Below are 25576 nucleotides of genomic sequence, written 5' to 3' on the forward strand. Positions count from 1 at the left end.
ATTATTTACTGTAGAACTCTCAAACCTTCAACAAACGTACGCCCATATCTTGTACTCAGTAAAATAAATAATACTTCTCTCAGCACTGGTTCTATAACCAACATTACAACAATCTTTGAATTACACCCACTTTGATACTGCTATAAAAAACATTTCCAGGAGCAGGAAAAATACATCTCTTAATATTTAGTGATAACATATTGTATAAAATATGAATTTGTTTGTAAAGGAACAGGCCAAAGTATACTCACATAAATCCACTCAAATCATCCTTGGGATGGCAAACTCCATGGTTTTCACACGGATTACTGGAGCAGGCGTTGAGGGAAATTTCACAATTTTTGCCCTGCACAAGATAGTATATAACTATATTTAGTGGTTTATTATTATGTCTGCTACATACATTGACATTTGCAACAATAGTAACTCTAAACAGCTGATTTATTTCATAGCAAACTGTTTTTTTGTTTTTTTGCACCTACTAATCCAATTGTAGCAATTTAAATAAGTGCATTATATTAGTAATCTTTTTCATTTATATTTATTTTTGTTCCATGGAAGTTTGTAATATTTAGGTTTCCACTGAAACACAAATGTTAAAGGCTTGACCTTATTTTCACCTTTGTGATCTTTGTCACAGACACAGGCACAAAGCCATTAAGGTTGGTAAGAGTGAAGCACTTAATACAGCATTCTCCCTCTCCTACATAGTACAAGAACATTCTAAGATGAGTTAAAAGCACCACTCTTATTCTCTATGTTAAGACATACTGTACCTAGATTCCATTTTCATACCATGGCTTCCTGCAAAATCTTTAAAATATATCTCTCTAGATATGGATTCCACTATTTGTTTACTGTAAACAAAAATGACTGATTTGGCCTTTTGTCCTAGCCACTTTCAAAAATAAAATAACATAATTCCTAAGTGAAAAATATCAATGTATTTCAAAAGTACAACCATTTGAACTATGGTTGTAAATAACACTGTCCAATTCTTGAGAGCTCGGTATGTGAAAACATTAGATACAGCTCTGGTGGACTTTTGGGTTTCTTTTCCTGAGTCATAATAATCAATATGAATAGCTACATAAGCCTAAAAATACATTTGAGTAGTTACATAAGCCATACCAATACATTTGAGTAGTTACATAAGCCATACCAATACATTTGAATAGCTACATAAGCAATAACAAAACATTTGAATAGATTCATAAGCCAAAACAATACATTTGAATAGCTGCCATTTGAATGAAGGACAAGGAAGTCAAAATTAAATTTCCATCTATCTAATTTACATATTTTTGTTGAAATGAAGCTCCTTTCTATGAAAGCATAGCATATGAAAGCAGGGGTGTGCATGAGACTTGAGCACTATATGTATAACATTGTTACAAACATTATTGGAAACGCTACTGCCATATACTGTCCAAGACCTACTCTTGAGCCTATCTCAGTATGTCCTCATGGAAAAGAGCTACTTATCAACAAAGGATACTAAGAGAAAGAGGTACATTTAATAAAATAAGTAAGTTGTAATGTTTTTTTTTGTTGTTTTTTTTTTTTAAACCATAACTATTAAAGTTCAAAGGGACATAATTGTGAAAAAAGAAAATGTTCTAATGTGTTAGAGCATTTTATTACTGCACTATTGCTTTAATTTAACTATGTGTTTAACCCCTGCAAAGTCTGTTCAAGAGCAGCAATGCACTACTGGGACTTAACACATCTGATTATGCGGTAACAAAAGGCATATGTGTGTAGCCACCATTTACCAGCTGGCTCCAAGAAGTACATTACTGCTCTTGGGCCTACCAGTACCTAGGTATGCTGTTCAACAAAGGATACCAGCAATTCAAAATACATTTGACAACAGAAGCTAATGTAAAAGTCTCTGAACATTGCATGCTCTAGCTGAACCATGAAAGCTTATTTTTGACATTCACGTCCCTTCATTTTTAACTTCCATATCCATTAAGTTGCTCAAATCTGTACATGATATAAAGGGAAAGTCTGGTTTATAAAAGAGAACAGCTATAGGAAACAAGTATATTACAGGCTTTTCAAGGGTTTTCCCATTGTTTTTCACACCTATTCACTGAAGCAAAAGATATGTGGTCAATACCAGGGGTGGAACTACCAGTGGTGCAGCAGGTGCCCAAGTGCTGAAGGGGCCCAGAACAGCCAGTCTATACACAGGCGTGTGTGTGTGTATATATATAGGAACCAAAAAGATGCACTCTCAGGACTTTTTTTGGTGAAGTAAAGTTTACTTTATTCGGAACGTTTTCGGGGATCAAGTCCCCTTTGTCATGCTGACGAAGGGGACTTGATCCCCAAAAACGTTCCGAATAAAGTAACCTTTACTTCACCAAAAAAAGTCCTGAGAGTGCATCTTTTTGGTTCCTGTATTATTTACAAGTCTGCACCCAGGCAGGTGTCCGTTTGTGGGAATAATTTGGTGTCTGGATATATATATATATATATATATTATAATAAACACTTTTAAAATATCCAAAGATTTAATTGTAGTCATAAAATGAATATCCTGATGATTTTTTTTTACTTTTATTGATTTGATGGAACTAAAGGGGACAAATGAAATAATGTTTAATTGTGTCCTACAAAAGGGTGAAACATAAATTTTGATGGCAGATAAGAACCATAGGCCCAACAAGTCTGTCCAAAATTTCCCAAAAGTGTAAACCTATTTCATTCATAGGTTAGCCTTATACGTATGCCAGTCATTCTTGAGCTGCCCACAGTGTTTGTAATTACCCCTCTAATATAAGTTTAATCAACCACCCTTTCTTTAAAGAAGTGTTCCCACAAATTACTTCTGAACCTACTACCCTTCAACTTGAGATCATGACCCCTTGTTCTGGAACTGCTCTTTTTGGTGGGAAGACAATACTCGGCTTCAAAAGATGGACCACAAACTAGGTCTTTGAAGACTCCATGAAGCTTTCAGAATCCCTACTTTGCAACAACCATACTGCCTGTAAGAGAGTACAAAAGTCCCCAATATGGGCACATGCTCTCAAAAATAAAAAATAAATGATCTTCCCAGTTATAGGAGATTTTTTTTATTTCATTCTCCTTAAAAATAAATATAAACCTGTCTTTCCAACGTAAGCTAAACTGCAAATTTAAAAAAAAAATTGTTTATGTAATATTACACATTTATTACATACTAATAGTTACACAACATCTTTGTTGCAGTTACATCACTTAACATGTTATGATAACATTTTATTATTTACATGAGCTCTATATTTCTTAAAAAACAAACTTCTCACAGTGAATCATACCTTGAACACAGATGGACATATGCACCTGTAATACTCTACAGCATCGTTCTGGCAGGTTCCTTGGTTCCGACATGGGTTTGAGAGACAGGGGTGACACTTAGCCTGGATGTTTACATTTGGAGGTCCTGAAAAAAGCATGTAATTTATGTAAACATATATGGAAGTAAAATATATCAAAATGCAGAAATCATACAATTTAATGTAAAACTAAAATGAGTGTCCAGAGAAGAGTTCAAATCAAATATAAACATTGGTTCAAACACTTGCTTAGCTCATGCATTTTGAATATTTCAGCCAATGTTGTACATATTCATATTGTATGAGTTTCTAAACCATTAATAAAACAGCAAGACGATTAGAAATAATAAATTAAGTTCTTGAATCTTTGACCTCACAGGACAAGAATAAATAATGAGATAGTAAAACAACTCAGGAAGGTTATAGAAAAACAAAGGATTCAGTTACAATGTTGTGTGCCTTTTGAGGAACAGATGGAAGAGGTAAATGTGTATGTCAAACTGATAACAAAACTATTTGGAAGTATAAAATGATTAAAAACTGTCATTTTAATTGGAAAACTCCTTTGTGGAACATAAAATATAGTTATGCAGAAATACTAAATATACTTAAATGTTATATTAAAAAAGTTAAGAATTCTGTATCATTGGAACATAATGATTGATTTTGTTTTATTTGATGTGTATATATTGTTGCTGAGGTTACCATTGCATTCAAATTTTTTTGCAGGTGTGGTCAGTAGAAGCTTTCCATCCATTTCTGCTGGTCCAGTGCAACGGGCAATTCCAGGTTCTTTGTAACCAGTTTTTACCCAGTTTGAGAGCCATCGCAAATTACAGTCACAGTATAATGGATTAGCACCAATTGCTCTGGAAAAAACACAAAGGCAACATGTTCAATTTTTAAAGGGACATGAAACCCCAAAATTATCTTCAGATAGAGCATACATTTTTAAACAACTTTCCAATTTACTGCTATTATCAAATGTGCCTAATTATCTTGGTATTATTTGTTAAAGCTACTGGGAGCTAGCTGAAGACATTGTCAAGCCAATGAAAACAGGCATATATGTGCAGCCACCAATCAGCTAGTTCCCAGTTCCTGAGCCTACCTAGGTATACTTTTCAACAAAGGATACCAAGAAAACTAAACAAATTAGATCAAACAAGTAAATAGGAGAGCTGTTTAAAATTGTTTGTTCTGTCTAAATCATGAAGGAAAACCTTTGGGTTTCGTGTTCCTTTAAGCCTTAAAATTAGGGTTGCACCGATACCGATACTAGTATCGGTATCGGTACCGATACCAAGTACTTGCATGAGTACTTGTACTCGTGCAAATGCACCGATACTTAAACCGATACCTCCACTTACTACCCATATGCTATCTTGTGGTGTTTTTTTCAAACTGCATATTCCCATTTCATTTAAAGCTGGAGTGGAGACTAAACTAAAAATTGTTTACTACTGTTCTGCCAATACAAATTGCTCTTATTTGTATTATTGTAGGAGAGATTACTTTACATTAAGTTAATCCCAATGATGTTACACTCCTTTAAGGGAGTAGGACGTGTAATGAGAGCATTGGTAAAGCTTACCAGTCAAATGTAATCTAGCCCATAGTGTTGTTCGCCATGATTAAACAGTATTCTGTTCTATTTTTTACTGTATGGCACTTTTGGTTGGTTGCAATTTTATATTTGTTATTTATTGTTGTTAATATATTTTATTGTAATATTTTTATTTCTAAACATGTTCTGTGAACTTTGTGACAAATAAAACCTGTTTTATTATTTCATAATGTCTTTTGAGCTACAATCCTTCATAATTATAAAGAAGGAATCTTAAATAATTAGTCTGTATTGTGCTTGGTAAAGTGTCACATGACATAAAAAAAAAGTATCGGTAATTGGTATCGGCGAGTATTTGAAAACAAGTATCGGTACTTGTACTCGGTGTTAAAAAAATGGTATCGGTGCAACCCTACTTAAAATAATTGAGAACATTAAACTACATTAAAAAAAAACATTAGGCTAATGGTGTATGAGAGAGATGATTTCACATAAAAAAACTAATTGCAAGCACACACATATCCAACACTTATAATAGAACATTCATTTTAGTTACTAGGAATCTTCATAAAGAAAAGTGTCCATCAACAAATAAATATCCTACATTGCAAGTTGTGTGTTCCCTTCAAAAACAAGGCATAATTGCAAAAACTAGAATTCTGGGCATCTGTTTGGAATATTCTATATGAATTTGTTTCCCCTATTCCCTGTGCATGAATGAAATCTATAGGGCTTCCATTACCAGGAGTGAATATGTAGTCTGGGATTTAATTGTACCACCTGTTATGGGACAAACTAATATTTTAGTGTAATATTAAGCGTCACCAGATACTCAGACACACCCTTTGTGAATCTGTAACCTTGCAGTCCCTAGATTGTGCTAACATGTAATTTGCATTAGTGCATTACCCTTTGTTTGAGTGCATGACATGGAAAGATACTTCCTTATATGGAGGTTAAAAATCTCAATTGGATTGTAAATGCCCATCTGGTTACTTGAAAAAAGGGTAATAGAGACATTGTACTAATTCTGAAATTAAAGAAAGAAAGTTTGACAGATGGTATATAAAGCTGGGCAGATAACCAACCAGTTAGTGGCCTATTTTATTAAATGATTGTAAGGAATCTTTAAAACAAAGGGGAAAGAGAAGGTGTTTTTAACATTGTAAGTGTCTGTGTCTATATGTCTCTGTATGTGTGTGTTGTTTATTCTATGTTATATGATATTGTTGACAATAGCTCAGTATATATTGGTAAAAAATAAATATGTTAAATCAAAAAAAAAAAAAAAGAAACAGATTGTGGGTAAAAAAAGAAAACAGCAAACAACGTGCTTCTCTTTTTCGCAAAATGTGCACTTAGAAATTCTCAGTGAAGCCACTGCCCTCAGGGTGATATGAGGGCAGACATATTGGCAACTTAGGTTGCATTATGCCTGTTCTGAGCATGGGCAAATCTAACTCTATTTATCTAGTCTATTAATTTAATAGTAAACCAGTTCATGATACTCTAGAAGTTTTATGCCATTACACTAGATAGGCCTTCCTGTGGAGACCAAAGCCTTCTTGTAGGGCTGTGACAAGAAGTAATACACACTTCACAAATGAAGTTTAAAAAAAGAAATAAAATGTAAAGTCCATTTAAAATTCTGAATAATACTTTTTGCAATATTTTATTATTAAGTCTAAGCCCCTAAATACTGCTTTTTACATCAACGAAACAGACTGTTTCATATCCCTTTAAGAAAATAACGTGACTTACTTTAAACCACAAGAGGTGGAAGTTTGCAATATATTGGTTAGAAAATGATTACTATAGATTAAAGGAACAGTAAAGTCAAAAGTAAACATTCAGGATTTAGATAGAACATTGCATTTTAAACAACTTTCCCCTTTACTCTTATTATCACATTTTCTTTGTCCTCTCAGTATCCTTTGTTGAAGATAGTAGCTCAGAATTGTGCATGGTTCTTTAATACTTTAGGGCAGTAGTGTTTGCAGCAATTTATAATAATGCTACACCTTTCCAAAACATTGCTGCTATATAGTACTAAAGTCACATGCACACTCCTACATCCTTATGATCCTCCCTAGGTATACTCTGTAACAAAGGATATCAAGAGAACCAAACAAATTTGACAATATAAATAAATTGGATAATTGCGTGCCCTATCTGAATCATAAAAGTTTAATTCTGATTTTAATGTAAATTTAACAATCTGGAGAAAAAGTTACTAGTACACTCAGTGCCAAATATAGGAAAAAGACTAGTTTCTTACGTATTCTTTTCAATTTCTTACTAGTCCAAGATAAATGGACCAGTGCAAATTGCCAGTTTTTGTTTGAGATACAAAGATAGACAGACAGATACAGATAGATTAGATAGATGATAGATAGATATATAGATAGAGATAGATAGATAGATAGATAGATAGATATAGATAGATAGATTACACCGATAGATTCGACAGATGAAAGATAGATGGATTAGATAGCTAGATAGATAGATAGATAGATAGATAGATAGATAGATAGATAGATAGATAGATGGAAGATAGATGAGATAGATAGCTAGATATATGATTGATTGATAGATAGACAGACAGACAGATAGATTAGATAGATGGTAGACAGATAGATAGATAGATTAGATAGATGGAAGATAGATTAGATAGATAGATAGATAGATAGATAGATAGATAGATAGATAGATAGATAGATAGATAGATAGATAGATAGATAGATAGATAGATAGATAGATAGTGTATAGTCTAGTGCAGAAGTTAAGTCTTAAAGGTGATGATAAGCTACCCTTATTTATTTTTTTAAATGGTATTAGATACTGAAGTCTGTAGAAACAATGAAGCGCACACATATAAAGAGCTCCAGTAGGTGGCACAAATGAACAGCTAAATATATTTAATTAATGTGATACATTAGTAAAAATGTTTTAAAAGGCATAAAACCATAGTTATAATCTGCTTTTGTCTAACAGCTGTGAAGATATGCTCAGCTGTCATAAATCAAACTCTTAGGAAAAGAATTCCTGGAGATACCGAGCAGAATGGCTGAATTGTCTCTGTTAAGTTTAAAATGATCCGCACAATATGCCAAATCAAACATACAGTGAAAGAATTCTAACGTCTGTGTTCTCATGAACTATCTATAACGAGAACAAATAGCAGTAAAGCATACAATGAAGGGATAGAGGTGGAAGGATGATAATACAATAAACAGAGAGGATGAGATTAATGCTTAAATTACCAGTAAATACAGTAGATTTGAATGTTTAACAAATGCATGAAAAAAGACAATGCAATAGCACTTAGTTTGAACTTCAAATGAATAGTAGATTTTTTTTAATGACACATTTCCAATTTATGTATATTCCCACTCCTCCTGTATCATGTGACAACCATCAGCCAATCATAAATGCATATACATATATTCTGTGAATTTGTGCACATGCTCGGTGGTGACTCAAAACATGTAAATATAAAAAAGCTGTGCACGTTTTGTTAATAGAAGTAAGTAAATTGGAAAGTTGTTTAAAATGACATGCTCCATCTGAATCATGAAAGTTTAATTTTGACTCGAGTGTCCCTTTAACAGCAGTGAATATATATGAGAAAGAGGAGTTTACCTTGCTAGTTTTTATCATTTGGTAATTTAGTCAATAGCTGTTAAAACAGCAGTCAAAAAAAAAAGATAGCATCACTCTGTAAATTACAAAGCTGACAGATTAATTTTATATCCTCAAAGTATGGCAGGGGAGAGTGTCATTATGTTATGTAAAGACATAGGAGATAATATGAAATATCTTACAACAAAACATCATGTTTGTACCCAGCAGCCGAGCTACTCTGTTTTGGGCCCTCTGAACTGAGTAGTAAACAATATTAATAATATCCTATATCATACAAGGCCAGGTATGTTTGTCCGATGCAGTCATGTGCAGTAGAGACTGCAGCACGAGACAAACATACTTGGCCATAAGGAAGGATCAGCAGTGACCGCCGTGAGGATCAGACAGCAGAGAGGGTGGGCGAGAGCAGGCGGGGCCAGGTGGGAGGGGGCGTGGCGGGATGGGGCAGGCGGGGCGGGAGGGGGCGTGGCCAGGTGAGACCGCTGCACTGCAGAAAATGGCCCGTGTACACTGGCTTTAGGACTAGTACTATAATATTAAGATGGATCTGCACTAATAAAGGCTCCCCTGCATTGTACACATTCTCCACATGCCTATGTATAGACTGGCTGCTATAGGGCTCCCCAGAACTTGGCCCTGGTGGTGTTTGTACCTATACGTCACTGTAAAAAAAAAAAATATGTACTCATATGAAGTTTTTATTAAAGTGATTGTAAAGTTGGCCCATGTTCAAAGCGGCATTCGTTGAATTTAAAAAAACGAACAGTAGTTTCAATTATCTTTTTATTTGCAATAACATTCAAGTTATTACTTATTTACCGTTTCAATCCGAGTGACCCAGCTCGGTGTCAACCTTTATTATTCCTATGGCATTTTCATTTTCATCCAATTTAAATGCTGGCTGTTAGGCCACCAGGACTTAAAGGGACACTGAACCCAAATTTTTTCTTTTGCGATTCAGATAAAGCATGCAATTTTAAGAAAGTTTCTAATTTTCTCCTATTATCAATTTGTCTTCATTCTCTTGCTATCTTTATTTTAAAAAGAAGACATCTAAGCTTTTTTCTTGGTCCAGTACTCTGGACAGCACTTTTTTATTGGTGGATTAATTTATCCACCAATCAGCAAGGACAACCCAGGTTGTTCACCAAAAATGGGCCGGCATCTAAACTTACATTCTTGCATTTCAAATAAAGATACCAAGAGAATAAAGAAAATTTGATAATAGGAGTAAATTAGAAAGTTGCTTAAAATGTCATGCTCTATCTGAATCATAAAAGAAAAAATTTGGTTCAGTGTCCCTTTAAGCAAATCCGCCCCCTCTATCAATCGCGCATGAGCAGGTTTTCTACTCTCGGATTAAACAATGAATAGTGTGGTTCATTGTGACATAGAGCTGAGACATGAGCACAGCTTACTGGCTTGGGAGCGGGCCTGGATGCTTAAGTAGAGAGCGGGTGTGACTGCGCTGTACATAAGACAGAACTTAGAGCAGGAAGTACAAGGGGGAGGGGCAAGGCACGGTAAGACAATGTTTTTACATTATAAATATAAATAATTTTAAATACAAAATTTACAAAAAAAACTTAGCGACTTTACTAAGTAACAAATAGGCTACTTACATAAGCGCTCAAAATGTCACAACTTTACAATCACTAATTCTCATAACAGATCGTTGTATTACATAGTATAGACATTATTTCTCATTAAATATACTTTTTGGAACACAACTTCATTTAGGATAAAATATATTAAATAATGAAACATTACTTGTAATTTCAATCAACTTTCCAGTTTAATTCTAGTATCTAATGTGCTTTGTTCTCTTGGTATCCTTTGTTGAAAGGCATACCAAGGTTAGCTCAGGAGCAGCAATGCATTACTGGGAGCTAGTTGCTGATTGATGGCTGCACATATATGCCTCTTGTCAGTTGCTCACTCTGTGTTCAGCTACTCCCAGTAGTAGTGCATTGCTGCTCCTTCAACAATGGATACCAAGAGAATGAAGTACATTTGATAATAGATATACAGGGAGTGCAGAATTATTAGGCAAGTTGTATTTTTGAGGATTAATTTTATTATTGAACAACAACCATGTTCTCAATGAACCCAAAAAACTCATTAATATCAAAGCTGAATAGTTTTGGAAGTAGTTTTTAGTTTGTTTTTAGTTATAGCTATTTTAGGGGGATATCTGTGTGTGCAGGTGACTATTACTGTGCATAATTATTAGGCAACTTAACAAAAAACAAATATATACCCATTTCAATTATTTATTTTTACCAGTGAAACCAATATAACATCTCAACATTCACAAATATACATTTCTGACATTCAAAAACAAAACAAAAACAAATCAGTGACCAATATAACCACCTTTCTTTGCAAGGACACTCAAAAGCCTGCCATCCATGGATTCTGTCAGTGTTTTGATCTGTTCACCATCAACATTGCATGCAGCAGCAACCACAGCCTCCCAGACACTGTTCAGAGAGGTGTACTGTTTTCCCTCCTTGTAAATCTCACATTTGATGATGGACCACAGGTTCTCAATGGGGTTCAGATCAGGTGAACAAGGAGGCCATGTCATTAGATTTTCTTCTTTTATACCCTTTCTTGCCAGCCACACTGTGGAGTACTTGGACGCGTGTGATGGAGCATTGTCCTGCATGAAAATCATGTTTTTCTTGAAGGATGCAGACTTCTTCCTGTACCACTGCTTGAAGAAGGTGTCTTCCAGAAACTGGCAGTAGGACTGGGAGTTGAGCTTGACTCCATCCTCAACCCGAAAAGGCCCCACAAGCTCATCTTTGATGATACCAGCCCAAACCAGTACTCCACCTCCACCTTGCTGGCATCTGAGTCGGACTTTAGCTCTCTGCCCTTTACCAATCCAGCCACGGGCCCATCCATCTGGCCCATCAAGACTCACTCTCATTTCATCAGTCCATAAAACCTTAGAAAAATCAGTCTTGAGATATTTCTTGGCCCAGTCTTGACGTTTCAGCTTGTGTGTCTTGTTCAGTGGTGGTCGTCTTTCAGCCTTTCTTACCTTGGCCATGTCTCTGAGTATTGCACACCTTGTGATTTTGGGCACTCCAGTGATGTTGCAGCTCTGAAATATGGCTAAACTGGTGGCAAGTGGCATCTTGGCAGCTGCACGCTTGACTTTTCTCAGTTCATGGGCAGTTATTTTGCGCCTTGGTTTTTCCACACGCTTCTTGCGACCCTGTTGACTATTTTGAATGAAACGCTTGATTGTTCGATGATCACGCTTCAGAAGCTTTGCAATTTTAAGAGTGCTGCATCCCTCTGCAAGATATCTCACTATTTTTTACTTTTCTGAGCCTGTCAAGTCCTTCTTTTGACCCATTTTGCCAAAGGAAAGGAAGTTGCCTAATAATTATGCACACCTGATATAGGGTGTTGATGTCATTAGACCACACCCCTTCTCATTACAGAGATGCACATCACCTAATATGCTTAATTGGTAGTAGGCTTTCGAGCCTATACAGCTTGGAGTAAGACAACATGCATAAAGAGGATGATGTGGTCAAAATACTCATTTGCCTAATAATTCTGCACTCCCTGTACATTGTAAGTTGTATAAAATTGTATTTTCGATCTAAAACATGAAAGAAACATTTTGGGTTTCATGTCCCTTTAAAGTAACTAAGTCATTAAGAAATATATATATAAATGAATAAAGTAGTTGAACAAAGATGTAAATTAAATAGTTTATTTAATGTTTTGAAACATATTTGCAAGACTATTGCAAGTGAGGTGATCACAGGTGAAGGTTGCAAGCACTAAACAAATTTTTATACCACTGGGTAGAGTTGCTAAGCAACATACTCTGAGATGCTAATGCTATTTTCCACCAAAAAACTGCCAAGTTGCTGTAAATTAATTAAACGAGGAGCAAGGATTACACTTAAAGGGATAGTCAAAATTAAACTTGCATGATTCAGATAGAGCATTTAATCCTATTGTCCTTTTTTTTTTCTCAAGGTATCTTTATTTGAATGTAAGCTTAAGAGGCGGGCTAGTTTTGGTTCAGAGTCTGGGTAGTGCTTGCTGATTGGTGGTTACATTTAGACACTAATCAGAAAGTGCTAACTAGGTTCTGAACCAAAAATGGGCCGGCTCCTAAGCTTACATTCAAATAAAGATACCAAGAGAACTTAGAAAAATTGATAATAGGAGTAAATTAGAAAGTTGCTTAAAATTGCACGCTCTATCTGAATCATGAAAGTTTAATTTTGACTAGACTATCCCTTTAACACGTGATATTTTTTTGTGTTCAAATAAAACAGAATGAGGGAATGTGTAAACCTAGTAAAGAGCAGAAGCTGATATCACTTTAAACAATCAGAATGATTTAACACTTTGTGTCTCACAGATAACAACAGAAATATAAACTCAGCTTGAACGGGTAAAGGGATAAACCATGGAAAAAGTTATATTATTCACTGGAATGGAAAAATAAAATTGGACATTTTAAAAATGATCAGCAAAGGTACATGAAACCTAAATTATTCATGATACAGATAGAGCATGCAATTTAAGTCAACTTTCCAATTTACTTCTATGATCTAATTGTTCTCTTGGTAGCCTTTGTTGAAAAGCATACCTAGGTAGACTCAGGAGCAGCTGATTGGTGGCTGCATATGTATGTCTCATGTTATTTGCTCACCCATGTGCATTGACGTTTCTTCATCAAAGGATACCAAGAGAATGAAGAAAATTAGATAATAGAAGTAAATTGGAAAGTTGTTTAAAATTGTGTGCTCTATCTGAATCAATTGTATGTCCTTTTAACAGTTTAACCTAAAAGAATGGCAGGTGAGAGGCTTTAAAGTACAAATGGACAGCTCTTAAAGAGACACGTTATAAAATGTATTGGTGCATTATAGACCCAGCTTACAATCAAACTCACTTCAGCAAGAGACACTTCATTTGTTAAATTTGTTAAACATAAAGCATATGTGTGTAGCCACCAAACACCAACTAGCAAACATTGTTGCTGCTGAGGCTGCCTAGATATGCTTCTCAGCAAATGACAAGGTCTATAAGAAGCGTCTTGCCCTTAGAATTATGTAATGTAATTAGGTAAGAGCCTATTTGCGTTTTTGGAATTATGGGATTTTATCATTTTAAAGGGACATTTTACTGTATTGCTAAAACAAAATATCATTTAAATCATGCTTCTTTCTATGTGTGTCACCCCTGCTTCCCAAAAGCTTCCAGGTGCCAACCATTGCTACTCTTGAGCAGGCAATGGCCAGTGAGCCAATCAGGATGGCATATTTATATATCCTCCAATCATCAGCTTTATCCTATTCAGGAACAGCATAGAAAAGTAAATCCTAAATCCTTAAAAATAACATATTCTAGCAAATTATAGAACTACAATGTACTTTTTTAATCACAGTTTTATGCAGGGAAAACACAATTAATAATAAAATAATAAAGTCCCCATTGCAGTACACGACACAGTGGCAGAGAACATGTATGGATGTACTTTTGAATTACAGAAAGTAAAAAAAAAACATATTCAGACTCTGGCATTGCTGGATCAAGGACACATTTCTGTAATAATGCACTGTATAATTACTTTTGATAAAAGGGACACGCAAGTCAAACGCACACTGTATGTTGAAGAAAAGGCTGGGTTTATTTTTTTGTGTGTGTACTATTTGCAGATATTAGAGCACTGTGCGTGGAGTGTGTCTATTAATCGGCATCCTGATAAACTCCACAAAAATAAAACATTTTTCAGTGCTGCTTAGCAGCAGCTGCTACTCATTTATATAGCATGCTATTAACCTTTTAGTGACCCTTTAAATACTTTCTTAAAGGGACAGTAAAGGCAAAATTGAAGGGACAGTCTACTCCAGATTTTTTTATTGTTTACAAAGATAGATAATCCCTTTTTTACCCATTCCCTAGTTTTGCATAACCAACACTGTTATATTAATATCATTTTTACCTCTGTGATTACCTTGTATCTAAGCCTTTGCAGACAGCTCCCTTATTTCAGTTCTTTTGACAGACTTGCATTTTAGCCAATCAGTGCTGACTCATAAATAACGCCACAGGAGTATTACAAATTAATATACTAATTAAACATAGCATAGAGAGACCTAAAGCTTGTGTAAGCCCTACTTGTACTGAATCTGAATTATATTTATTCTCCAAACTGAGTATACTTACAGATGAGAAAGAGACGTAACATCAGAAAAGATCCCCTCTGGCAGAGTGGAGATGTCATTTCCATGCACAGACCTAAAACAGTTAAATAGGAAACGCATTGTAGTTAATAGGTAAATAACTCTCTCTCAACGTGGGGCCAAATTCCATCTCTGACCACTGCGTGCAGGGCAGGGCAGGGCCAGAAACTTAAAAGGGTGTAAAATTTCTGTTGGAAACAAATATACTCACAGTAGTCTCAGGGAACGAAGACCCTCAAAAGCCAAGGAAGGTATGCACCGTAGGGAATTATAACTAAGTATCCTGAAGGCATGAAAAGAAATATGAGTATCAAATAAAGGGCATGGAGTCGGTTTGCATCTTGAGGAACAGTTGGAGGTTATGTAATGTTTCAGCAAATAACTGGTTAGACAATAATAGCCTATACTCTCATTATACTTTCTACTCTACCATAACAACATATGATACTCTATATTATGTGCACAACGCAGCAACTGGGTGTGAGAAAATAATTTCAAAATGTCATGATATGTGAGTGTGATTCTAAAAATAGAAACCCATACCTTAAAGCATGGAAAAATACATTAAAATATACTAACAGACAGCACTAGCTGCTTAATAACCTGTCTGTGGGCAAAGTGGGCTATTTAAGACATATCACAAGTGCTGCCTAGTAATGAAGAATGACTAAAAGTGACATTATGGCAGTAAATCGTCACTTGTAGGGCTGTAAAAAACATAAAGCACTATGTAGTAATAGTATTTCCTCAAAACTGAGGAAGAGAAAAAACTCTATTTTTTAATAAGGAATGATAGTCTAGTAAAAGGGTATATACTCTGTGATTCTGACAGCTTTGTTAAGTATATATGGACCTTCTCAACTAAGACTGCCTATCAAGTACAACTAAGGTTACTCTATGCACTGTGAACTGTTTGACAACTTATGAACTAAGTGACTTCAATAGTGGCATGGACTTTTACAGGACAATGATTTGTAGAAAATCTATACTGCCGTGGGACAAAAGTCTGTGGAAGTTCTATTACATTTGGACTGGCTCATAGTTTCATTATCAAACTAATTTGGTCTATCTGCAGAAGCTAGTTTGTTTTCCTGTTTTCATCTGACGGATCAATGAAGTTCTCTCACATTCCTTGGGACAAATATTCACGATTCTAAGGATTATCTTTTCTTAAATTTTTGTCAGATTTTGGCTGTTTAGAGGAGTGACCTTTTAAAAGGAATACAGTTGACTCGTGGAGCATACATGTGCTCTAAATAAAATATTTATATATATATATATATATATATATATATATATATATACACACACTATATATATATATATATATATATATATATATATATGTACAATTACACATGTACACACATATGCAGTCATAATATATTCTAAATTAAATCATTTTTAGTAGTATTCACTCTGCAGTTCTTTAAAAACCTTATATATTTCACAACTCTTCATTCAATTCATGGTCATATAATTTGTACTGTTATATGTATATCTTTTTGGTTTAATGATAATCATGTATAATCTACTGGTATGAATCAAGTTACTATATGATCACAGGGGTACTTACAAGGTGGTGAGTTGACTCATGTTGGTAAAAGATGAGTTGCTCAAGGAACTGATTTTATTGTTGCTCAAATCCCTATAAAACATAAAAAAATTAAAGTTTTAAGTATAAAGTGTAACAGGCATACTCTCCCAACCACTAGAGCCTCTTGGCACATAGTGTGAAACTGTACATTTGCTAACATAAAAAAATACAAATTAAATGACACATTGTAGCAGAGCAATCACGTATCGGCCATACCCACAACCATTTTTCATAACTCCCCCCCCCTTTTCTCCTCTGCTCTGCCCCAAAATGCAAACAGTAGTTTCCTCAAAGTTATAAAATTGAGCAGATATAATATCTCTGGAATTGAATTATAGATGCTGTATTGACTTGAGAATGTATGTAGCAAACTGTTCTTAATTTTGTTTGTTTGAATTGTTGAAAGTTGTTACTATAACACATTGTAAGAAATATACATATAGGCCATTTGTATCATTTTATTTTCAATACAATAATAATAAAAAAAAAAATAAAGATACTTTTTTTGCCTTGCTCTTGTAGGTGGCCCTTAAAGTGTTAAATACTAATTAAGTGCATTTCAAAAATTTCCCCCCCCCCATTTCTCTATAACTGTTGATAACTCCATCATTACCCCTACACCGCATGCCTGATGTCTTGGGGTCACACTTGACTCAGATCTTTCTTTCACTCCTCACATTCAGTCCTTGGCTAAAGCCTGCCGCTTCCACCTTAAACATCTCTAAAATTAGACACTTCCTTACACAAGACACAACTAAGATTTTAATCCACTCTCTCATCCTTTCCCGCCTCGATTACTGCAACTCTGTCCTCTCTGGTCTCCCCAGCTGACACCTAGCTCCTTTACAATCCATAATGAATGCCTCTGCCAGGCTCATCTTCCTTACACGCCGCTCTTCATCTGCTGCGCCTCTCTGCCAATCCCTTCACTGGCTTCCTCTTGCCTCTAGGATTAAACACATAATTCTCACTCTGACATACAAAGCCCTCACCTGCCCTGCTCCCCCCTATATCTCAGACTTTGTCTCCAGATACTCTCCCTCCCGTCCCCTTCGCTCTGCTCATGACCTCCTACTCTACCTCCTCTCTTGTTACCTCCTCACATTCCCGTTTACAAGATTTTTCCAGACTGGCTCTTAAGGAACTCTTTGCCTCGCTCCACAAGACTCTCCCCTAGTTTTGAAAGCTTCCAGCGCTCCCTAAATAATCTACTATTCAGGGATGCATACAGCCTACTCTAGCCTTCCTATCTCCACTGTTATCCCCTTAAACCCCATAGCATGTAAGCCGACGAGCCCAGCTGTTTGTAGTTCACGTTTATAAGAGCCGACTACAACAGTGCAACTCTCGGCAGGGCCCTGTACCCACTTGACCCCTGTAAATGTTACCCTGTATACCACCTATGTTCATAGCGCTGCGGAATCTGTTGGCACTCTACAAATACCTGATAATAAATAATAATATCATACAAGCAAACATATTAAACAGAAGAAAATGGAAAAATAATGGAATTAAATCAAAATTTAATTTTTTTTTAACTTCACTATCTTTAATGCAACATATACTTTTCTATCTGAGACTACATTATTTGCATGGGCAGTAAAGATATACAAGACTATAACAGCGCACTATATAAACAACATAGGGATATCAACCGGATGTCAAATGCTTCAGGGCAATTAAAGAGAGAAGATATTGTTTTTCAGAGAAAAAAAAATATTATAAGAAAGGATTGTGTTCTGTAGCTGGAAGTCAGATATCCAATAGCAATAACAGACTTCCTTAGTAGAATCATAGGCAGGGATCACAGCTGAGCCCTTAGTAAAATAAATAAATATTGATTATGTCCAAGAACAATACTTCTGCCAGATAATTCCTGCACTTTTTGTTGTTTATCTGCTGTACATAGTATGTGTATAAATCTATACTTACACCAGCTGTAAATATTTAAATGTTGACAGCTGCCCAGGTACCATAGTGAATTGGTTGCCATCCAGGTATCTGCAAAACAGAATGAATTTTAGTTCCAGTTGGGTTAATCCTGGGATTCTATGAAACATAATTTTTTAATATTACTAGAAGTTATTTAAATGAATGAGTAGAATGTTACTTATATTATATTTTACCCATCAACTCAAAAGCAGAAATTCTGATGTGTTTATCTCTGATTATACTTTAGGACTAAAATTAACTGAATGTCAAGATGGTAAATGCTTTTTCTGTGGGTAGAGTATTTTTGTCATGTATTTAGTTTTTATTATTTTTATGTAAAAGTCATCAATATATTCTGTAGCTCTATAAGTGACAAATGATTAAACAATACAATTAGAGTAAACATAATGTCATGGGAACTTGGCATGTGCATTCAGAGGAATGCAGAAGAAGGTGGGCACTTTTTTCTTTTCAAAGCGCAATAAACTACGATCTGTGCAAATCCAGATCTTCGATTTCTTCTTGTGAAAGTGCAACACACTGACTCCTAAAAGAGCCAAATGCCGCTAGCGGCTGCCATCTTCTGCATTCGGAGGCATCTGAAACCTCTGAATGCACATGCCTAATGGGAACTAACAATCTAAAATGGGGTGTAGACAGGGTTCGGACACTTATGAGTTACACATGCTGTAGGGTGTGCAGGGAGGAACATGTATTGTGCTGTTTATCAGCACTATTCATGTGATGTCCAGAGGCACTATACAGGTTCCTCCCTGCTTACCCTGCAGCATGTGTAACTCATAAGTGTCCAGGAAAACATGGCCAAGGTGGCAACCCTAGGTGAAGAAGATAGAATGTTTAGTGGCCTGATGATAAAGCAGGAAGTGATGGAGAAGATTACCATGAGCCTAGACGTTTGAGCAAACAGAACATTTGGCCTCTTTTAGAAAGTTTTGTTAGATTTTAGAGGGGCTAAGTAGTAAGTTTCTCTGCATATATAAGTATGTAGGGAGTGTTTAAAGGAATGTTATAAAACCAATATCATGCAAAGAACATCAAGAGGGTCTGATTCTGCAGAAGAGTTAAAGGGCCATTATTTTCAAAAGATGACATGCTCTAATCTGTTAGAGCATATCATTTTAAGACTATCAACCCTAGACTACTGTGTTTTTAACCCCTGCTAAGGGATTAAACACACAGTAGAAAAAAACATTCGGGATTTACAAAGCACCTCGGTTCCCAAGCCGGAAAATGCTGCTGATCCAATCAAGCAGCGCTAGTCACATGACTCAGATATAAGACTAGCGTTGCTGTTTTCCACTTGGGAGTCCCGAGCAGTATTTCTACTGTGTGTTTTTAGCCCCTATAGGAGGGTTATTGGTGGGATTGTTGTAGAAACAATAATCTAATCATCGGAATTTACTTTAACTACAACAGTCTGAGTTTTGAAAGTGCTATAAATTGCAATAGGAGTTATTTCGCCGTATATAATTAAAGAGTGATGTACAATATAACTTACAGCTCGGTAACGTTCTTTGGGATCCCTTTAGGCAGAGATAACAAATGTTTGTTGCTACAACGTACAACTGTATCCAAGCAGGTGCACTCCTGTGGGCATTGAGGCTGAGGGGCACAACTCAGCTCCTCCTGACCTGCCGTGTAAAAAAAAAAAACATAGAAATTATAGAGGTTTGTATTTGCACATTATAATATCCAACAAAAAACATAGCCTTGATTCAACCTCCTTATAATAGGTACCATGAGACGTGACTTCAATGCCAACTCTTTAATTTACAATGTGGAAGTTTACTCTGTTAAAAGGGCATTAAACCATTTTTTTTCTTTCAAGCTTTAGATAGAACATACAATTTGAAAAAACTTTCCAATTTACTTCTATTATCAATTTTGCTTCCTTCAAGGCCCTACTGGGAGCTAGCTGAACACATCTGTAAGCCAATGATAAGAGGTATATACAGTATGTGCAGTCACCAGTTAGCAGCAAGCTCCCAGCTCCTGAGCATTTCTAGGTATGGTTTTCAACAAAGGATACTAAAATAATTAAGCCAATTAATCGAAGTAAATTGGAAAAATGTTTAAAATTGTATGCTCTACCTGAATCATTAAAGAAAATTATTAGCTAGAGAAACAAACAAATTTAGATGTTTTGTATTTTATGCACAGATCTTTTATAATGCACTGTTTCATTTCTGATATATACAATACACAAATAAAAATGACTTAAAGGGGTAAAAAGGTCAAAATTGAGCTGCGCATGGGTGAATTTTAATTTTAAATAGAATCATTTTTGCAATATACTTCCATTAGCAATTTCAGAAGCATACGCACATATGCTGTACGGAACCGTGTACCAATATTCAAGATCAGAAAGCTGGTGGTGGTGTAAATTGTGCCTGCGAAGATTTGTATCATATAAGCCACTGCTGACTCTCTGAGAAGGTGTAGTATTTGAATACTGGTGCATGAACCTTGACAGCATATGTGCATATGCTCTGAAAAACAGTAATAACTTTTACTAGAAGCATTTTTGCTAATGAAAGTATAATACAAAAATCCTTCTATTTAAAATTGTACATTTAAATGTTGGCCTTTCTATCCCTTTAATGTCCCTTTAATGCACAGTGGGTCAATTACTTATTTCTCAGGTATGCTAAGATACTGGTTTACCTTCTTCACATCTGAAGTCTGGGAAGGCAACATCCTGCAGTGGAATTTGTCTTAAGAAGTCTGGGTTTTGACAGCGGGGATTTCCCGTCACAATCTTCCTCTTTCTCAGCCAGTCCCCTAGCCAAGCAAGCTGGCAGTTACAATTAAATGGATTGGCCAACAAGTTCCTAGGCAAAAAGTAATGATAAAAATTTGACAACTAGACATTTAGTGTGCATCAATGATGCATCATTAGGGAAAGTAAATTTGGATAAAGAAGAATGTAAATATTTGAAAAAATGAGTTTTAGGGGTCAATATATTATTGGCCGAAATGGGCCAATTCACCCTGTTTCTGCGCAAGCTTTTAGGCTCGCCGGAAACAGGAGTTAAGAAGCAGCGGTCTATAGACCGCTGCTCCTTAACTTATACGTCACCTCTGAGGCTGGGTACAACAATCTACCCGATCACATACGATCGGGCTGATTGACACCCCCTGCTAGCGGCCGCGAATCTGCAGGGGGCGGTATTGCACGAGCAGTTCACTAGAACAGCTTGTGCAATGCTGTGATGTGCAGCCACCACTCAGCAGCTTCCTACCTAGGTATACTTTTTCAACAAAGGATACGAAAAAAACAAAACAAATTAGATAATAGAAGTAAATTGGAAAATTATTTAAAATGTTATGCTTTTTCTGAATCATAAAAAAAGGCTTTTATGTCTGTTTAAGGTTATTGATTTGGTAGTATATTTTTATAATAATAATTTCTAAATTGATGTGTTTTTAAAATGTCAAGCACTGTAAGGAAATTCTAATTATTGTTCTTGACAACTGAATACTTTTGTAGGGGAAAGATAAACAGACACAAATAGAGTACTGGTTATACCTACATCTCACCTTCCATAAGATCTGCTAATATTTGAACAGGTACTGATGCCAGTTCTCTGGAAACACCAGCAGCATAGGCATCTGAAGGGGAGGCAAATACCCCACACACACTGGAATTTTGTTCTTAAAGGGACATGAAACTCAATTTTTTTCTTCATTATTTAGATGGAGCATGTGATTTTAAACTACTTTCCAATTTACTTCTATTATCTAATTACTTGTGTTCACTTAGTATCCTTTGTTGAAAAGCATACTTAGGTAAGCGCAGAAGCAGCTGATTGGTGGATGCACATATATGCCTCATTTTATTGGTTCACTCAATGCGTTTACTAGCTTCTTCAACAGAGGATACCAAGAGAATTAAGCAAAATTAGATAACAGAAATAAATTGGAAAGTTGTTTGAAATTGTATTTTCTGTCTGAATATTCAAGGGGGGGGGGGGGGGAATGTGGCTTTTTATCCCTTTAATATCCAAGTATATCAAAAAAGGGATCAGTGTCTTCAAGCTGAGGCACCTATATCCTATACAATTTAAATGTTGAGGTCTGTGGCCAGATTTAAAGGGACACTGAACCCAAATTTTTTCTTTTGTGATTCAGATAGAGCATGAAATTTTAAGTAACTTTCTAATTTACTCCTGTTATCAATTTGTTCTTCGTTCTCTTGCTATCTTTATTTGAAAAAGAAGGCATCTAAGCTAAGGAGCCAGCTAATTTTTGGTTCAGACTCTGCACTTGTTTATTGGTGGGTGAATTTATCCACCAATCAGCAAGAACAACCCAGGTTGTTCACTATAAATGGGCCGGCATCTAAACTTACATTCTTGCTTTTGAAATAAAGATACCAAGAGAATGAAGAAAATTTCATAGTCGGAGTAAATTAGAAAGTTGCTTAAAATTACATGCTCTATCTGAATCACAAAATATTTTTTTGGGGTTCAGTGTCCCTTTAAGGGGGAAGTTTCTGATGGATCAGATGGTGGAGTCTGGATAGTTCATGTGACTAGTCCAGGAGATTCTAATGTGGAGCTGGGATATATAAGAACATTGTTGAGTGGGGCAGGGTGAAAATGGGCAATCTGAAGCGAATCTTGGGCATTTCCTGAGCAATGTAGTGGCAGTAAATAATGTATTTAAAATTAACCAAGACATACATTAGGTAAAAAAGAGGCAGAAGGGATCTTTGGGTAGAGCTCACTTTCAGGACAATTCTGCTGTTTGAGGGGCAACTGGGAACTCCAAAATGAAAACAAATTATAACAAATAGTGACCTTATGAACTGTCATGTAATGTCTTCCATAATAGAATTACTGTCTGGTCTTGTGAGTACATTATATAACACATACTTGTTCAAATAAAAAATAATTTCAAGGTAAAATAACAGGTGCACAGAAAGGAGGCCAGACCAGGGGGGGGGGGGGTGCTGAAATGACACAATCCCTGCACTACTGGTAATTATGTATTTAAACATGAGAAAAAGGAAGGAGGAATTCAGTTTTAAAAAGAGGGGGTCAACACAGATAGAAATATCTTAAAAAATGTGATATATTTTGCATGTCAAAAGCTAAAGAAAAATGTGCTGTATTTGTTACAATCTCTCTGATTGGTTGAGGGGGCTGTGAGCATATCATAAGGTAGGGAACCAAATGGTCCTCTGCACATGCAGTATGACTTGGTCTATTAGAACAGATCTAGATCTGGGAGTATTTAGATCTCATGGGCATGTAAACATGATCCTCACAGCCCACAGTCATGTGACTTATACACACATCTCAGGATTACAGATTGATAAATACAACCACAACCTATATATAAATAAACAATAAGCAAAAAAAATATTGAAAAATATATAGAGGACTTTTTATAGTTATTGCTATATCAAAAACTGTTAACCAATATTTTTTATTGTTATTTTTTTACATTTTATTTAATATAAGTACTTCAATTGTCTCCAGTATTAGGTCAACACTGATTTAAAACAAAACTTACAAAGTGGAGAGTGACTGCAACGTATCAAACGCTCCTGGAGATATGGTGCTGATTTGGTTATCATAAAGGGACAGAAGTCGGACATTCCGGAGACCTGTGAAGCTGTCGTTGTGTACACAACTGACACGGTTATTTCTTAGCATTCTGGCACAAAGGAAAAGAGAGATTTGATTTATGAATAGCAATTTGATTTTTAATAGTACCGTACACACATAACAAATTTACTTTTATTTCCCTTTAAACAGTTAAAATATCATGCAGATTTGTCTAAATGATGTAACCTTTTAATCTTGTGCCACTCGCTTCTCTTCTTTTGCACAGTTAGAGTTGCATACTAAAGCACATTAGCACTTATTGTTAACATTAAAGGGGCATGAAACCCACATTTTTTTCTTCTATGGTTTAGACAGATCATAACATTTTCAATGACTATCCAATTTTCTATGGAATTTGCTATTACATTTGCTTTATTCTCTTTGTATACTTTGTACAAAGAGCAGCAATGCACTACTAGGAGATAGCTGAACACATCAGGGGAAGCCAATAAAAGAGGCGTATATGTGCAGTCAGCTCCCAGTAATGAAGCCTACTTAGGTATTATTATTATTCTTTATTTATAAAGCGCTAACATATTCAGCAGCCCTGTCCATGGGTACAAAGATAAAAATACATTGGTGAAACAATACAATGCAATATAAGACACCGGACAAAATGTAATAAACAAATACAGGAGGAATTGAGGACCCTATTCCCATGGGAGCTTACAATCTAGATGGGGTATGATTTATAACAAACAACACAATGAGAACAAAGCAAATAAGATTACAAAAGCACATTGGAAAGTTGATTAAAATGACATGTTCTATCTAAATTATGAAAGCTTAAAGGGACAGTCAAGTCCAAAAAAAACCCTTTAATTTTTCAAATATGGCATGTAATTTTAAACAACTTTACAATTTACTTTTATCAACAATGTTGCTTCGTTCTCTTGGTATTCTAGTTTAAAGCTAAACCTAGGAAGGCACATATGATAATTTCTAAGCCCTTAAAGACTGCCTCTATTTTATTTACTTTTCACAGCAGGGGAGAGCAAGTTCATGTAGGCCATATAGATAATATTGTGATCACGCCCGTGGCTAGTGGAGGACACTGCACTAATTGGCTAAAATGCAAGTCAATAGATAATAACTAAAAGTCATGTGATTAGGGGCGGTCAGAAGATGCTTAGATACAAGTTAGTCACAGAAGTAAAAAGTATATTAATATAACAGTGTTGGTTTTGCAAAACTGGGGAATGGGTAATAAAGGAATTATCTATCTTTTTAAACAACAAAAATTCTGGTGTTGACTGTCCGTTTAATTTTGACTTTGCTATCCCTATTTAACAGCACAGATTGGAATTATTGTTTAGCAGCAGGAAACACAACAAACAGCATGTTATCCTTGTCTTAGTAGCTTTGAACACAGTTGTCTATGGACAGTTTTCCAGTCTTGTGTTTGCTGTCATCGGTAGTAAAGTGTGTGGTGTGCACACTACACAGCACTACATAACACTTGTAAGTAGAATACACCTCCCATAAAGTTTGTTTATTGGTGCAGTTGTACAACTATGCTCTAAGCATAGTGACATGCTAAGTAGTATGGAACCATACGGTGGGAAACTGATATCACTTCATCACATTAAAGGGACAGTCTAGTCAAAATTCAACTTTCATGATTCAGATAGGGCATT

The 25576-nt window shown here is 35.5% G+C and overlaps 1 protein-coding gene across 1 annotated transcript in view; it reads right to left on the reverse strand.

Moving 5' to 3' along the window:
- Positions 1–25576, reverse strand: part of SLIT1 (slit guidance ligand 1) — a 503550-nt gene that overhangs the window by 40798 nt on the left and 437176 nt on the right. The window contains exons 19-28 of the mRNA XM_053692504.1: positions 23845–23988; positions 20989–21155; positions 19823–19955; positions 18304–18372; positions 16351–16422; positions 14986–15057; positions 14758–14829; positions 4035–4198; positions 3312–3436; positions 252–346 (exon numbers count right to left, since the gene is read on the reverse strand). Of these exons, the coding sequence (XP_053548479.1) occupies positions 252–346; positions 3312–3436; positions 4035–4198; positions 14758–14829; positions 14986–15057; positions 16351–16422; positions 18304–18372; positions 19823–19955; positions 20989–21155; positions 23845–23988 (1113 nt within the window). The remainder of the gene's footprint in view (positions 1–251; positions 347–3311; positions 3437–4034; positions 4199–14757; positions 14830–14985; positions 15058–16350; positions 16423–18303; positions 18373–19822; positions 19956–20988; positions 21156–23844; positions 23989–25576) is intronic.

This window comes from Bombina bombina, chromosome 9 (assembly GCF_027579735.1).
Source record: "Bombina bombina isolate aBomBom1 chromosome 9, aBomBom1.pri, whole genome shotgun sequence".
Classification (NCBI taxonomy): Eukaryota; Metazoa; Chordata; class Amphibia; order Anura; family Bombinatoridae; genus Bombina; species Bombina bombina.